Source organism: Falco rusticolus, chromosome 1 (assembly GCF_015220075.1).
Source record: "Falco rusticolus isolate bFalRus1 chromosome 1, bFalRus1.pri, whole genome shotgun sequence".
Taxonomy (NCBI): Eukaryota; Metazoa; Chordata; class Aves; order Falconiformes; family Falconidae; genus Falco; species Falco rusticolus.
In genome coordinates, this window is record NC_051187.1 from 20,462,230 (window position 1) to 20,478,906 (window position 16,677).

A 16,677-nucleotide genomic window follows, 5' to 3' on the forward strand; every position below is an offset into this window, starting at 1 on the left:
AATATTGTTTTCCAGATCCAACTGCGGGGCTCAATAACTGCTGAAACCTGATGCAGGACGATGAGCTGAGCAAGGGCAAAGCCAGGATGAGCTCACTGCGCAGCCCCGTCTGCCGGCACGTCGAGCTTTCCCTTCCCTGCTACGGTCCCACCAAGATATCCACAACCTTGGGCTGAAATTCTTCAACTGGCCATGAAACAGCCGATGTCAGTATCAAGGCAGCGCTCAGACATGACTAACACAGTCATTGGGCTGGTTTCCAAGTGGAGAAGCAAGTGGCCCATGGTGAATCGGACACCTACAGCCTCACACACAAGAGATGGGGGTAAACCGCGGCGTTTGCAATGGGCTGGGGGGGGGCACTTAACACAGGGTAACACCACACGAGTCTTGGGACCTTCTTCTCCCCCCAAGAAATACCAGGAGTTCATGCTTGAAGGAAAGACTCCTTTTGCAAGACATGAAACGAGAAGGAAAAAACTTGTTTCTCTCTGAAGGTGCCACAGGCTGATCCAAAATCACCACTGACAAGTAAATAGGCTGGAAAAACCTACTTCTGAGAGCCGGCAGGCTGACAAGCAGACTCGACGTGTTACTGTTTCCCTTTTTTACTTCATCTTTCCTGACGTGCCTGCTCAGACAGAGATAAGGTGCAGCTGCTCCGAGCACCCGTCCTGGCTCTGCCACCTCTGGACACTGCCGTCCCTGTTCCTGGGAGCTCCCCGCTCCAGCATACGCTCCCCTTCCCTTTTACCAGGTGGATGCTCAGCCCTTCTGCCCCTCCATTCCCTCTGCAAAGTGAGCAGGACCGATCCTTTCCCCCGTTGCATGGGGGGGGGTGGGGGGTTTGGAGGGGTGATGATGGCAAAGCCTGCAAGGCAGCAGGGGGCTGCAGGAGGGGGGCTGCGAGACCCCTCTGCCCGCTTCCCAAGGGTGGCACACCTCCGCTCTTCCTCTGTCAGAGCTCAGCCCTTGCAAAACCTTTTGGCCAAGCTGACCTCACCCACAGACCAGCCCCTTTCGGTTTGCCAGGGCCTTTCTCCTGACCTCTCCTGCAGCCCGCCAGCGGCAGGCAGCGAGGCCACGTCCCTCCCCACCGTCCCCACTGTCCTGGTGCAACCTGCTGCTGCCGCCTGCTCCCTCCACCTGGCCACCTATTCCACATGCAGCTGCCCTAACAGTAAGGGCTGGGTCAGACAAAAAAACCATGTCTCCACGTGTGTATTGCATGCACACACACAGAGCAGAAGCTCATAACCCCCACGTCCTGTTGCAGAACCCAACCACAAAACCAGCTTCTCCTTCTCCTGAGAAGGGGAGCTGCTTTGTGCAATTCGTTCTGTTTAATTAGCAACACAGCCTGGAGTGCCCGAGCTGCAAATCTGCCCTGCGGCATCCTGCCGGCTCGTGGAGGGGTCAGGCAGGAGACGAAGTGTCCAGAGATGGAGCTTGGGTCAGTGCAGGGCTTTGCAGGTGGTGCTCAGCAGTGAGATGTTGTGCTCATCCCTCTGCAATCAACAGCAGCAGCACTGTAAAATGACCTCAACCTGCAGGAACAGCACTTTATTCCTGCCTTTGGGATTAATTTCAGGCTTCCATATTTTCGCTCCGGCACATTATCCTCTGAAGGGAGGGCACATAAGCAAACACAAGTCCTTCTAGAAAATACAGTTGATTTACACGATGCGGCACCACTAAAAAGAATTTTTTTAAAAAATGACTTGCAAGAGAGGAGTTTAGCTTATTTATTTTCTTTGTGTTGGTGGAGAATAGCAGCCGATGGGCAAGAGATGAAAGCGTCCCAAGCAGAGATTTCTTACCACATTTCAGGGAGCTAATCCCATCAGAGAACTGCTTTACATCTGTTTGAACAGAGATGGAGGGAGAGGTTGGCTGGAGCCAAACCTTGTGCTGGTGCAGACAGGCTGACCCTGTCACCTGCACGGTGCCAAATCCCCCACCCTCCTGCCCTGGGCAGCAGCAGGGTGGGAAAGAAAACGTGGGGGGAGGAAGATCGCCCAGCCCCAAGCCACGCATGGAGAGTACGCAGGAGCTCAGGCTGAGCACCGATGCTGTTTCCTTTCTGCAGTTCAGCCTGCTTAATGACCAGTGCCACATACTGGAAAATCAGCTCATGGTGCAGTGACAGCAGCTGGTCCCCAGCTGGGAGCAGGGACCTGCTGGGCAGGTGCTGCGCACACACAGTCCCACGTTGCTTACAATGCGCCCAGGAGGTTAATAGGGATGCATGCATCCAAAAAGCCAGGACAGCCCAAAGCCCTCGCAGCTCTCGGAGCTGCTGCCACCCTCATCCTACAGCAACAAGGCAAGAGAGAAGAAATGCTTCTTCTGGCATTCACCCACGGAAAGGACTGGATTTTTATACTCAAAAAGGAGATGTCAGAAAGCAGATGTTGTGCACAAATGGTTCTAAGACACCTTTCTCCCTTGCTTAAGCCAATTCGGTGATAGAACTTGGTTAACACCAGCCAGTCCCAGGGAGGAAAAGCTTTCCCTCAGGTGAGTCCCCGCGCACGCAGATGATGCCACTCCACAGCACGCTCCTTGACACACGGGGGAGACTGAGACGCAAAGGAACTTGCCCAACACAGAGTCCCCAGCAGCATCGCCTGGGGCCACACCACCCTGCCACCAACAGCACCAGCCACGGTGCTCCACCACGCCGCCGGCCCATGCTGGGCTTTCAGCTACGGCCATCGAGCGCTCGTCTGGGTCGGGGTCTTTCCCAAGCCCCTTGTAACACGGACATCGCATCCCTGCCACAACGACGCCACACAGACGTGAAAGGAGCCTGTCAGCATCACCCATGCTGGTGATGCTCGGTGTTTTTAAGGGCACTTAAGTTACAGTTAAATCTACACTTCCAATGTGAGGAGAGGATGGAAAGCAGAGCCTGATGCTCAGCTCCATACCCGCCACCAACAGGGCCACGCTGAATGCTCTTAATTCCCAAAAGCTCTCAAGCACAATGCTCTTAATTCCCAAAACCTCTCAAGCGCAGCCTGTAATTCCCGTTATACAGCCCGGCAGGTGGGTAACGGCACACAAAATAATATCTTGATTTTTTTCTGGTGTACGAGAGGCTGCCAGGCAGCCCGAGGGAGGGAATTGCTGAGATGAGGGCTTCCCCTCCAAACACCTGCACCAAAACGGGATGCTGATTGGGAAGGTAACAGAGGGGACCATCAGCTGGGGCAAATTAAGTCCAGTTTTTGCAGGGTGTTTCAAAAGTCTCCCACCCTCCCAGCCCAAGACTCAGTGAGCACTGCAATTTATGCCACGGGGAACTGGGCAACTTGCCCCTATCTTATAGGAATACACCACTGAAGGAGAGTCAGGAGGTTTTGGGGGTTACGGGAAGAAATTAAGTCTTTCCCATGTTTCACCCCATGCTTCTGTGGTTTTATTTCCAGCATAAGGGTTTTAATCATTAGGTGGAACGGAGGCTGTTCTGGGTTGGGTGTTTGGTACTTGGCTCAGAGGGAAGAAGCTCGGAAAGGGAATTTGGATGCTCCACTGAGGATCCACCTTGGCAGATGCCTCCAAACTGGGGGTAAGCAAGGTACTGCAGCTGCAGGGGTGGGATCCTCCCAGATCCTCAGTCTCCTCCGTGAAACCCAAAGGTAAAGGCATTTGGCTCAGCAAAGAGATTAGTGAATGCTCAGCCTTGCTAAGGAAGAATTATGGAATGGGTTGCAGGAGGATTCAATTCAACAACATCAAAATTCAATTAATACTGCTATTTAAAATAGCTTTAAACATTAAGTATGTTTACTTTAAAACATTCATTTCCAACAAGCCATTTAAAATGACGCTAACCTACGGTCATGCTTTAATATTAAACAGCTTATGTTAGCCTAGGTAAGCAGGATGTGCCGCCTGCCAAAGTTTTAAGGAAAGTCACTGATGAAAACCCAACCAGAAGCGACAGAGGGACAAACACAGCTTTTGGGGGAGTCTGGCTCTCTCACCAGGACAAAGCAAAATTCTCCATTTCAGTTAATTCACCTAGTCCAGCTAAACACCTAACTTCAACAAGTCAATGAACAAACTAGGAGTACAAAGGAGAAACACGTTTTCTGCAATCTGCAAGTAAAACCACAACCTGAGAGGCCAAGATCGCTAATTATGGTGACCAGAAGTGTAATTCATTATGTACAATTAATACTCTGGTTAATGCATCATCTAATTTTAAACGTAAATTGTGTTTTGAGAGGTTTACTTTGTCTGCCCTACATATCCAGCATATTATGAGTTCATCAACTGACCAAATAACATTAAAATTTTAGTTTTCTGCATTTTAAACTTTGTTTTCATCTCCGTGTAACTTGAGTCAGAAATAATAATAAAAAAAAAAAAAAATCAATCATGTAAACCCAAAATTCACCATTTCCCACCAGAATGAACACATACAAAATTAATCACCCAGCCAAACAGCTGCCTAAATAAACGCCCCCAGATACACCAGGCTCCTTGCTTGGAAAAGGAAGTATCTGATTACACCAGCAGAAGCAGCTTTTTACAACCAAACAGGAAAACATCCTCTTTCTTATGGAATGACCAGAGGAAAAAAATCCTACACACAAAAAAAAAATAATAAAAAAAAATAATAGGCTGCTTAAATCAAGATTCCCTCCTTGCTGACTTTGGCTGCCGTCACTGCCATGGACGTAGATCATTCACACTTGCATCCCAAATTGCTTCACGCTTTCCGCCTTCACGCAGGAAGCCCACAGCAGCCATCAGGAGCAAGGTTTCCCCCAAATCCCTTCTTCTTCCCACTCCGGAGTGGGAAGAGTTGTATCCAGATAGATGGTGCATATGGAAATGGATGAAGGACTGCCAGAACGAACCGAAGCTCTGCTGGCTCTGCCTGCATGCCACCACGGGTCAACAGCGACCTTCAGAGAAGGGGCCATCAAGGATGGGCTGTTTGGACAGGTTCGCATCCCGTTTCTGCAGAGATTTGTGCTACACTACCCTAATTTTGGTGAGCTCAGGCTGGACCAGGGCCTGGGGCTTATTCAACACAAGCAAAACCCGCAGTAGACGCTGCAGCGGGCGCGATGCATCCCTCATGCACGGGAGCTGGGGCTCTGCCCCAGCGTGCCCTTTCACTTTTTGGGGTTTGAACCCTCAGGTCCAACTTGAGGCCCTCACCCCCACACTTGCCATCTCATGAGATGTCCCCAACCTCCCGCTTCCCACTGGAGGTGGGGGTGCCCCAAATCATTTGGGGGACCCCACACTGGTCCCCACCCCAAGCACTGTGCTCCATGGGACTGGCAGGGTGGGAATGGGGCAGGGGTGTCCCTGCAAAACCCCTGAGCATATCTCCAGCTAAAATAACCATTTCCCACCATAGACTGCAAAAGGCTGAGGGCACGTCTGCTCTCCTTCCTTAGCAGAGTCTGCTTTCCCCTACTGGGATTTAATTGTCGTGCCAAGATCTGCCTGGCCTTGGGGAAGGTGGGGGCAAAGGAACAGCTCTGCAGAGCAAGATAGTAATTAATTGCTTGCCAGATCCCAGCCACCCCCTCAGTGGGCTCAGTTTAAGGATCCCCCAGAGACAGTCAGCTCTGGGAGTGTTTCCCAGCGTGGTACCCAGCCATGGGACCAGGGGCTCCCAGGCTCAGATTTGCTTCAAGCCCAGTGCCCTTCGGTCGTGCAAATATGGGGAATCTCAGCCTGTGCACGAAGAAGATTGCTGCCCATGAGAGACGGAGATATGGAACCACTAACGGCATTACTGCTGGGTTTTAGAATTGTGTTGTCTCAGCTCATCACGCTTTGGAGGGGGAGGAAGAGACAGAGAGCACTCACCTTGGTGTGTTTTACATGCTGAGGTTTAGAAAATGGTGCTTCACCTGCCATGTAGCTGGATGTCCTGCCCCTGGTGGGTACCACAGCATCCCCCCAGCTGGGTGAAGGCAGGGGCCAGCATCTGCCCCATGCCCCCCGGCTTGGCCAAGCTGCTCCGCACCCTACGGACCATGCTGGTGGCTCACCTTTTCTAACCTGACTCACTTTTGCTTTCCCAGCTAGCATTCATTTTTTCATCTTCTGAAGCTAAACATAAAGCAAGGAGCTAAGAAATCCAGCAGACCCTTCCCCACCCTCCAAAGAAACCCCCACCCCCTGCACTTGAGGGTCGTGCTCAAAGTGCAGGCTGGTCGGTTGGGCTCTCCTTTAATTAATTAACGTTCATTTCAACTCAAGTACTATTAAGAAGTTTAGGGACATCGCCTCACAATCTCTTGTGCAACACAAGAACGCAACCTCCTGCCCCCCGCGAGCGCACCCACAGACGTTACAAAACCCCGCAGGGATGGGCAGGCGGAGCAGCACCGGTGGGAAGCGGGAGCAGGTCTGCAGCAAAGCAGCCCTGGAAACGCTGCTGCTATTTCCCAGAAACCAACCTCAAAAGGCAAAGGGGACGTTAGAGGGCTGAAAGCAGCAGGCAGCAGCCTGATCCACTGCCTGGGGTCAGCTGAGCTCAAGGATGTGCAGGCTGTTGGAACCTAGGCAAAACCCCCCCAAAAAAAGTCTTGTAAAGAAATTCCTCCCCCAACACCAAACCCGAGTCCTGCTCTGCAACGGCAGGACAGCCAGGCCTCTGGGAAGGTTGTATTATAACAGCAAGAGGCCCTAAGGAATGAGATGTCCATGAAGATACCCAAAGGCACAAGGAAGGAGGCAGCTCGCTCCCGTCGGCTCCGGTGCGTGTCCGAGGCTGTCCCTCGAGCTGGTCATGCCACAAGCTCAAACCCTCACACAAAGAACATGTTGCTGCCTTTGAAAGACAAAAAGTCTGAAAGGTGGAGAGGCTTGAAAAGGTCTGAGAAAGCTGGAAAGCTGGAAGCAGCTCCCGCTCAGAGAGCCAGGAGTAATTGCAGTTAAAACCTTCTGCCCGGGGAGGGAGGCTAGGCACAATTGGCTTTCTGCTTTCAGAGGCAAGATTAAATTTACCATCCAGTGGTCTTCTCTCCAAAATATGGAGGACAAAGAGGCTGGGATACACAGAAGACAGAAAGGGAATCAGGCATGAAATCACACTGGGCATTTGGCTAGGACCTGCGGTAGTTAAATGCTAAAAAAAATCCCATCTCTCTGTACGAGAATCAAATTAGTATTAATACATAACTATCGCATTTACCTAAGAGGAGGTCACAGTCACCGACCCCTCCCCCCCCAACACATGGCATGCTATTATTGATCTCAAGCTATCAAGAAGCTATAATACACTGGATTTCAAGCGCATGGTCCCATACCACAGTGCCCCGAGACCCCCTGCACAGCCAGGCACCCCATCCCAGCACAGGTCCCAGCGTGGGGACCTGCAGGGAGGTCCCTTCCCACACAGCCGTCACACCCACGCACTGGCAGGAGAGGGGAGACATCCTCAGACACAGTGGTTTTGCAGTCTGAAGCAAGATAAAAAGGAAAAGGAAGAAAGAAAAAACAAAAAAACCTGCATGCCAGCCTGTCTGAGGGCTGGAGCCCCGAGCTGCCTGCATTTCGCATCAGATGTGAAAGCAGCAGCAGCCTGGGGGGGGGGGGGGGGAGGAGAAAAAAAAAAAGAAAAAAAAAAAAAGGACACATTCCTCATTCCTGCTATTATATAAACAGATGAAGTGCTGAATAGGCGTTAGCTTGCCAACTGCGACCATTAACCTCTCCCAGTTTGGAGATTTCTGGCTCCAGTGAGGGTGCAGGCAGGACCTCCTCACCCAGCCCAGCAGGTCCAGCAGAAGGAAACCAAGATGTGACTCAGCAGTTTCATCTCTGACCCCTTTCAGATTAAGTCCCCGTGCTGCATCACCTCCTGGATCCCCAGCTCTGGCACATGTGGGAGCCACCACCTCCCCAGGCACGCAGCCCCCTGAGCCAGCAGCGCTCCCAGAAAGGCTGAGCTGGGGACCCCTGGAGAGCTGGCCATGCAGGGAGCGCATCCAGGACGTGCTCCTCAGATGCAAGTGGATACAGGGACACGGATCTTGCTCCTGCTCGGGAGCTCTCACTGCTGTCCTTACAGCAAGCACAGCCTGCCTGGCTGTGTTGCATGTGTTGTTTTAACGCATCCACTAGCAACGCTGATTTCTTATGCGTGTGATTCCCCAATCCCAGCGGGGACATCCCTGCTAGAAGAGAAAACCTTCCCTGCTCCGTGCAAGCAGTAGGGTGAGCATCGCTGCCGCACCGGGGAGGGGGGGCCTCCAGGGATGGAGCCCGCATTGCTGAGCGCTACCACCTCTGCCCTCCCCAGCACCGCCTGGCCTTCCCCTCCCTCCCTGCATCTCAGCATCTCCCAGGGACACATCTTCCTCAGGAGAAGCAGCGGCAGCCATCTTCCAGGGGGTTAATTAAAACCAGGCTGCTCAGATGCCAAGCAGATGCAGGATGCATCCACCTGTGAATCCCATAGGGGAAGGAAAAAGAGCAGAAGGAGCCAGGATGGGGAGCAAGCAGGGAAAGTACGCTGCAAGAGAGCAGCTTGCAGCAAGGCAGGATTAGGGAGCACAGCGAGACCAGAGACCCCGTTTGGGGCAGAAACACCCCCCACTGCCATGCACAGTCATTTGTTGTCAATGCCTCCAGCAGCCTAAGGGTTAAAAATAACTGTGGGGAGTGCTGCGGGTTTCGTCAGCAACCCAAACCAGAGGAAATGAGGCTAATCCCAAAGCCGCCCCACTGAGCTGGCAAGATGGGTTACCCAACTTCCACCTGCGGTGCCCTACACGGCACCCGGCCTTGGCTCCTGTCGACCCCCCCTCGCAAAAAACAAATCCCATGCCACAACCCTCTTCATCCCTGCCCTCCTCCCGGCAGCTCGCAGGCTGCGAGGAGCTGGGAAATCCCAGCCTCCGTCACCTCTGATGCTTCATGTGGCAGAAACAATGCTGCTGAGGTCCTCCAGCAGCCGAGGTCCTCCAGCATCCCCGGGGACCACAGAATGATCTCCACAGGGATGATACCCCACGGCTGGTGAGGAGCTGGGAAACCCCAGCCTCAGTCACCTCTGATACTTCACGGGGCAGAAACAATGCTGCCGAGCTCCTCCAGCATCCCGGGGACCACAGGACGGTCTCCATCGGGATGATGCCCCGCAGCTGGTGCGCACGGGGCCAAGAGCAAGCACAGAGCGGCACGGTCCAGCTACGAGGCACTCACAGGCTGCCGCTAAGATGCATCATATCAGCCAGACCACAGCACTCCCCAAGGTCTGCTCTAGACATCCATAAGCACGTCCAAGGCTGAGGAGGAATGTTTAAGCAGTTTTGGCATCGGCAGGGCTGGAGAACGTGCTTCAAGGCTGGTGCAACGCCAGGGGCCAGCATCCTTCGGGGAGAAGGCTGGAATCTGAGGCAAGGCAGCACTGAAAAACATCCCTTTCATCCTGACGAGCTGCCAGAGACACTGCAAACCTTGCAAACTCACCTGACAACACATCTACCTGCATGGGGATCTGCTGTGCAACAGCATCTCTCTCTCTTCGTCGTAGTTAGGGGAAATAAATAACCCTGGAAGCACTCCTGACCCACAGCCTGTACCATGGCAGGGGCACACTGTGTAACAGAGACCAGGCTGATACCGGGCCATGAAGTGCTTCAGGAGCTGTTACCGAGCACACAAATTTACAACAAGGGGCCAAATTGCGTCTTTATGGGTGACTGCTTTTCGAGCCTGCCCGGGGATAACACCGCCCCGCAAGCCTTCCCCTCCCCACCTCAGCATCTCCATGCACCCACGAGATGCTAGAGCTGACTTCCCAGGAAGGTCCAGGAACACCCACATCTCTCCCTTTGACTGCTCCAGGAGCAGTGCTCTCCCTTCCCTGCTGCCACGTGGCCGGGGCTCGCTGCCTTCACAGCCCCCAGACCCCCCGCAGCTCCTGCCTCCCTGGCAAGCGCAGAAACCTGAGCACTGGCGGCAGAAAAGAGGGACAGGTAAGATACACATCACAGGGGCAACGGGGATAAATAGCTCTCCATCTACATCAGCTGCCATTTAATGCACTTACCAATGTTAATTAAGCAGAAGGACCGCCCCTAAGAATTGCTTTTTAATTTTACCACACAGCCCTTTGCCCTGGTGTAGCAGGGAGAAGGACACAGGAGCCCAAAACGAACTCTCTCTACATTAGACATTTTTTGTTTTACTATTCCCCTGGCCAAGCCCCCTCTTACAATGAAGATATTAATCATTTAATTAATAAAGCATCCCTGCACCACACAGTCCCCGTGGCACCAGGCAGCTGCTCAGAAGTAGCAGGCATTTAATCCCCAACCTGATGGGGCAGACATCGGGACACGGTGGGGCAGACACCGGGATACGTGGCACCTTGTTCCTGCAAACCCAGGATCAGGGTGGGACAGGGCCGGAGGTGCCCGCACCCGCAGCAGGGATGCATTTCAGGGACAGACCACGGGGACCGCAGGCTGCCCACAGCGGAGGCAGCTGCCTGCGCCGTGGGCACGGGGTCTGCATGGCTCGCTGGGCATCAAAGCATGTTTGCCCCTAGCCCCTTCTTGCAAATTGGGGTTATCGTGGTGTCTTTGCCCACCTGGGGTCCCACCACCACCCAGCGAGGCTGGCACGAGCCGAGAAGCCACTTTGCAAGTCCTGCAGCTTTGCCACACCTTGGACCTTGCCATTTAGCTTCTGGCCATCTTCAGTGCTTGGTGCTTATTACAATACTTCACCTTCTTTCCCCTCCCCCTTTTATTTTTTGCTTTTAATTCCTGGAACTGCTGTACACCTCCTGCCCCACGCAGGTGATGCCCAGAGCCGGCGGATGCCTCCTCCTCCCTTCTCCCACCAGCCCAGCTCTGCCCAAGCAGCAGCGACAGCCCAGCAAAAGCTCCACGTCGAGCCATAACCAATGGCAAATTCTTCGAGTGAAACGTAATGTGCTGGGAAGCGCTTCACCATTTCACTTGGGAAAACGATCCGTTTGGCAGCAGAGAGGAGGAAAACATGCTTTGTTTTACAAATTCTCTCCCCAGCAGGAGAGACACTCCCAGAATTTAATATACTGACAGCGCTTGGCTGCTTTAACCACTGAAACTCAAGAGTGCATTAAAAAAAAAAAAAAAAAAATTTAAAAAAAAGAAATAAGTGATAGTCTATATAATATTAAAGCCTATCCTGTTCTGCAACTGGTGGTATTGGGCACAGCAGTTCATCGGCGCAGAAGAGCTGCAATTCTGCCACTCATGACAGCAGCCAGCAGGGTCTGAGTGGGGGTTCCCAGCTTTCTCCAAGTGCTGGACACAATTAATTAATTCACTTTTCACTCTCAGGGTGAGGCCCTGCAGCAGCTCCTTGTGGGAAAACAGGGAGGATGCTGACAGGTAAATCTAAGAAGTCGCTTTATAGCAGAGAAACTGGATTCAGAGTTTAATCAGTGCAAGAATTATTTCCACGAAAGGCAACCAGCTCCATCCAGGTCACTAGCAAGCTTCTTGCAACCCCAAACTCCAGCCTCAATAAAATGGTAAAGTATAATATATATATATACACACACTATATATATTATATATAAAATATAATAAATAATAAACAGTATTTCCACCTATTCTCCGATGCATTTAACTGCTAAAAGCATCCCACGTGCAGCATGGCAGGGATGCCCTATGGGAAAACACACCTCATCTAAAGAGAGCAGCGGACGGCACTTTTTGGAGGGGGGATTTTAATTTTGTAGCATGGGGTTTGGGCTCCAGGCAGTTGACGGTGTTCCTGGAGCAGACGGAAAGAGCAACCGGTATCTCCAGCTAAAGAGCCTGTCGTGAAAATGAGCCTGGCTGTGCCAAAGGAGCACGTACCCTTGCGAACAGCCGCTGCCAGCTCCTGCACGCAGTGATAAATAACATAAGTGTTATTCCGAGGGCAGGCAGTGGGATCAAATTCCCTCCACACCGGAGACCGCTTCTGACCTCTCCAAGGAGCAGTCTCGAAGCAAAGAAATCTGTCTGCTGTTCACATTTTTCATCTTTTTAAACAAAATTAAGTCCGCTTTGTATCTTAGCGCTTTTATAGTTGTTTGCAACCTTCAAGCATTCTTGAAAATATTAATTAATCCTTACAAGAGCCTGTAAAGAAAACAGCGTTGCTCCCCATTAGGGGAGGGGAGCAGGGTGGATAAATTTGGTGAAATGCAGAGGGCCACGCTGGACATTGGTGCCAGTGGTGAGGCTGGAAGGGCAGGACCTGCATGTTTAAAATATGATTTTGCTGCCCTGCCCTTTGGCTGATTATCAAACACAGCTTTTGTGGGAGCCCTAGCAGGCAGGAAGAGAAGCCCCCCAACCCTCACCTTGCAGCTGGCAGGTAGGGCAGGACATTATGTCAAGGAAAGCTGAAAAGCTGGTCTGCCTCAGGTCTGGCTACATGCTCATCCTGCTCAAAAAAAGCATGGAGCATGTTCAAACACAGGGATGCTGTCATCTACCCCCTTGCTAGCATGCTGGGCTGGCTTCAGAGCTTGATGGAGTCAGTGGAAAGGCTCCCAGTGACCTAAACGGCTGGGATTTAATAAAAAAAGCCTACACGCAACTGAGAGCTGGGCACCAGGTCACTTGGTTTGCTCGAAAACCCCAGTTTTGCAGCAGCATCGCACATGACCAACCCACACCACAGCCCCTCTGTAGTGGCCACCGTATAAATGGCTCATGGGGAAAGGTCTCTGCCCCACCAGGTTCACCCATCCACCCCCCTCTGCAGGAGAAAAAGCTCGTCCTTCCTCCCCTAGATCCTCCCTTTCAGGCTGGGAATGTGGCAGGAGCTCAGCTCTCAAAGACTCCCGCTGCCTGGCAGCCCCAGCTCCCTGGGAGCAAACTGAGCATCCCTTGTAACCACCAATGCACCCCTCAACTGCCACCTCCGGAAAGCCAGCCTGGGGAAAACCACGACAATCAGGATTTGTTCAGTGGGGCATCCCACATTCGCTACTCGAAGGCAAGGAATAATACCATGTCATTAAAAATGTGCTTTGAGTCTATTATAGTATCTAGGACAAAGTGTTCCCTATTTTGACACTCTTAAGACAAATTTTATCAGAGCAAGCTCTTCAGAAACACGCTCATGAAGACCTATCTGACTGTAACAGGTTCCTTGCTTCCCCCAGCATTTTAAAATTAATTTCTACACCACCACCACCCCCCAGTCAGATGATGGGATGCCCCCACGGTCAGATTTGTCATTAGGGCAGCTGCTGCGACACATCCCAGCTCCCTCACAGCCAACCTGCAGGGAGGGAGAGGATGGTCCAGAGCATCACTGAGAAAAAATAGTATCTGAAGCCAGAGAGAACTTGGGAGCAACTCATGGTACTTCACAGGCACCGAGATTATTTTTTTTTTTGGTGGGGGTGTTTGACATAAACACCTTCTAAAATTAGCCCCTGCCTTCCTGCCAGCTCCAATGGGCTGCTGTGCACCGATAAAGCTTTGGCGTGGCTGAGAGGGTGCGACATTTGGGCACAGATCCGCCACCCAACTCACGGCAACCTCTTGACCCACACCGCCACACAGATCCCGCATGGAGAGGGGGTTGTCCCAAAGAATCATACCCCCAGCTCCCAGGGAGGGGGGCACGTTCATCTCAAAGCACCGTATCTCAAGCCTCGAGAGCTTTCTATAAAGGAACGCAAACACACGTGGAATTGTTCAGATTTCTCAGCCGGACTGCCCCAAAGACAGTCCTAAACCCCGTAAAGGGACCCTGGCTGACGGGGTAGATGGAAGTGTGCCTCTGGGTGGGCTGCAGGGCTCGGGGACATGCCCAGACAACACTTCCACTTGCTAAAAAGTTACCAGGACCAGAAAATGGAGGAGGAAAAACGCAAAAAGCAAAACCCACCACAAAAACCAAGAAGAAAACCAGCAGAGCCTGGAGGAGCTGCGTTTTCACACAGGCAGACTGACACCGAGCAGATCCACCGGGCCAGGGAGCTGCTCCCGATGCCCAGCAAAGATCTGAGCAACTTTTCCCCAGGTTGTAGAACTGGTTACGCTGAACAGCTAGGTGCCTTGCAGGCTCCTCGGGAAGAAAACCGAGCTTGAAGACGGGTCTGTTTTCAGTTTGCATGGAAAACTTGCTGGTTTTCCAAGCCCTGTGTACCCCAGAGCCTTGAGAATACCCAGCGCTTCAGCTTTTTTATCACCATCTATCAGCAGAAAAGGTTAAATGCTAATTTGCTGGAGACAGAGCAGTGCTCCTCGGCTGCCTGTTTGCTCACAGCAACTTTCAGTCGTGTTGCTTCCCAGCTCATGCCCAGCTCAAACAAGACTTTCAAGGGGAAAGGTCTTGGGCTCTGCACAATTAATTCCCCGCGCGGCATCTCGCACGCTCGTTGCTGCCAGCCCCAGTCACCACCAGCAAAACTCCACCAAGCGACTGCGCGTCAAAGAGAACAAGATAAAAAGCAAAGCTGCCAACTCTTGGTATTTCAGAGCCGAGAAGAAAAAGAGCTGCTTCTCAAAAGCTGCCAGCTCAAATTGCCTCAGCGTTTCCACAGATCTTGCTTTAAAACACCGAACTTTTTGAAAGTTGAGTGGGAACCTCCTCGAGTGGGCTGCGCATACTGCAAACCCCAGAGCTATCAGCGCAAGCAGTGAAGAGAAAAATGTACCCGGCAGGGTTCCTCGCTGCAGACAATGCAGAGCCACCTCCCCGGGGTTCTTTTCCCATCTCCAACACCGTGCCCACCCTGCAGCTCCTCAGCAGCTTCCCCAAAATTACGCCACGAAACGTAGACCCGCAAAAACGGAGCGTACCCCCCTTCTCGCTAGCAGGCGTTGGAAACCGGGATGTGTTTTGCACCTAGACTGCCTCTTCCCCACCGCAAGCAGGCAGCGCACCCCCACCCCCCACCCCCCACCCCCCCCAGGAGAAACCTGCCCATCCTCACCTGCCGCAGGTGCCTCAGCAGCTCGGTGGCCTCCTCCTGCTTCCCCTGCTTCACCAGCACCAGCATGTCCTGGATCATGCAGATCCGCCGGTGGTAAGGGGGCAAGCTGCTGCCACCACCCTTCCCAAACTTCTCGCCGGACTTCACCACGAGGGATGCGAGGAAGTCCCCCCTTTCCCTGGGGGGCACTTTTTTGCGGTGGTGGGCCGGGGGGCTCTCCCCGGTGCCCGGCTGGCAGCCCTTGGTCTGCTTGGTGCCCATCGCGTGCGGCCCCGGCTTCTGCAGCCCTGGGGCTGCATGCAAAGGGGGTGGGGGGTGGGGGCTCGGGGCTGGAAGCCACGGGGGAGGGACAAGGCGGGGGGGGGGGGGGGGCACAGAGGGATGCACGAGGGGTTTGGGGGTGCACAGGGGGGTGCACGAGAGGACGCACGAGGGATTTAGGGATGCACAGGGGGATGCACGAGGGGGGATGCACGAAGGGGTTCAGGGGGTGCGGGCGGGGGCTCGGCGGCCCCGGGAGCCTAGCAGGGGGGCGGGTGGCTGGCGGCGGGGCCGCTCCGCTCCGGCAGGCGGAGGAGAGGATGGCTGCGCCCGGCGGAGCGGAGCCTTGCGGCGGCCCCGCCGCCCCACTCCATGGCTGCGGGGATCCCGGCGGCTCCTTCCCCGGCGCCGGGCGGCGGCGGAGAGCGGCAGCGGCTCCGCGCAGCCCCCGAGCCCCCCCGCAACCCTCGCCTCCTCCTCCCGGCGCCGAGGGGGCTCCCGGGGTGGGCGGTGGGGGCGGCCACGACTTGGGGGCAACTGTTGCGCGGCGGGGGCGGCGGGGCTGCCCCGGGAGGCGGCGCGGCTCGGCCCGGCCGGCGGCGGGGTGTGCAGCGGGGAGCGCCGGGGGAGGGCCGGGGGCGGGCACGGTGCACCGAGGCTGGGCTTGCGGAGGAAGCTGGAGCCGGACGGGGCTCTTCCTTCCTCCACCGCCTCCTGCAGCCCCGCCGGGCTGGGGATTGCACCGGGGGGGTGCACCGGGGGGGGGGGGGGGACCGGCGGAGTTGCATGGAGGGGAGCGGCACTGGGCTTGTGTTCGCCCCGGGGGGGGCGGGCAGCGGGGCTGGGCTGCGGGCAGCCCCCGGGAGGCGGCGTGGGGCATCCCCGCTGGTGGTTCCCAGGAGGAGCACGGAGGGCTTTCCCGCTGCAGCCTCACCCCAGGGGACCTGCGGGCGCTTGGCCGTGGCCGTGCCGCGCACGCAGCCCGGGCTGTCCCCTCGGGTGTCCCCCCACCCGAGCCCCCCTGGGGGGCACAGCCCGGCTGCGCCCTCCCGCACCTCCCCGGGGCTGCCACCGCACCTCCTGCCCCCCCCCCCCAGCCCTGGCAGCAGCCGCTCGGGTGCCCATCTGCAAGTCACCTCTTGTGCCCTGACCCCCCCCCCCCCCCCCCCCCAGCCAAAGCCTCCCCACCTGGCCCCCTCATCCAGTGCTGGCAGCTGCCCCTGGAGCACTGCTCCTTCCAGCAGCTCCCCATCCAATATTCAATCATTCCTTATCTTCCAGGCACCCGGCTGGCAGGGCTCAGGGCACAGATTACAGCTCTTGGATAAAGATCATCACGAACAACTCTTCCAGACAGGGACTGCTCACCTGCTGCAGGAGACTGATTGCTCAAGAAATGCCTGGAAGGAATCAGCTTTGGACTGACGAGGCCCCAGCAGCAGCCTCAGACCCTCTCCTGCTGCAAGGGGCTGTTTTCCCAC

General features: G+C 54.6%; 1 protein-coding gene across 1 annotated transcript in view; it reads right to left on the reverse strand.

Moving 5' to 3' along the window:
- LRRC75A (leucine rich repeat containing 75A) overlaps positions 1–15,774 on the reverse strand; it is a 96,085-nt gene extending 80,311 nt beyond the window's left edge. The window contains exon 1 of the mRNA XM_037374631.1: positions 14,936–15,774. Coding sequence (XP_037230528.1) covers positions 14,936–15,196 — 261 coding nt within the window. The 5' untranslated portion in view covers positions 15,197–15,774. The remainder of the gene's footprint in view (positions 1–14,935) is intronic.
- Positions 15,775–16,677: the final 903 nt, after the last annotated feature.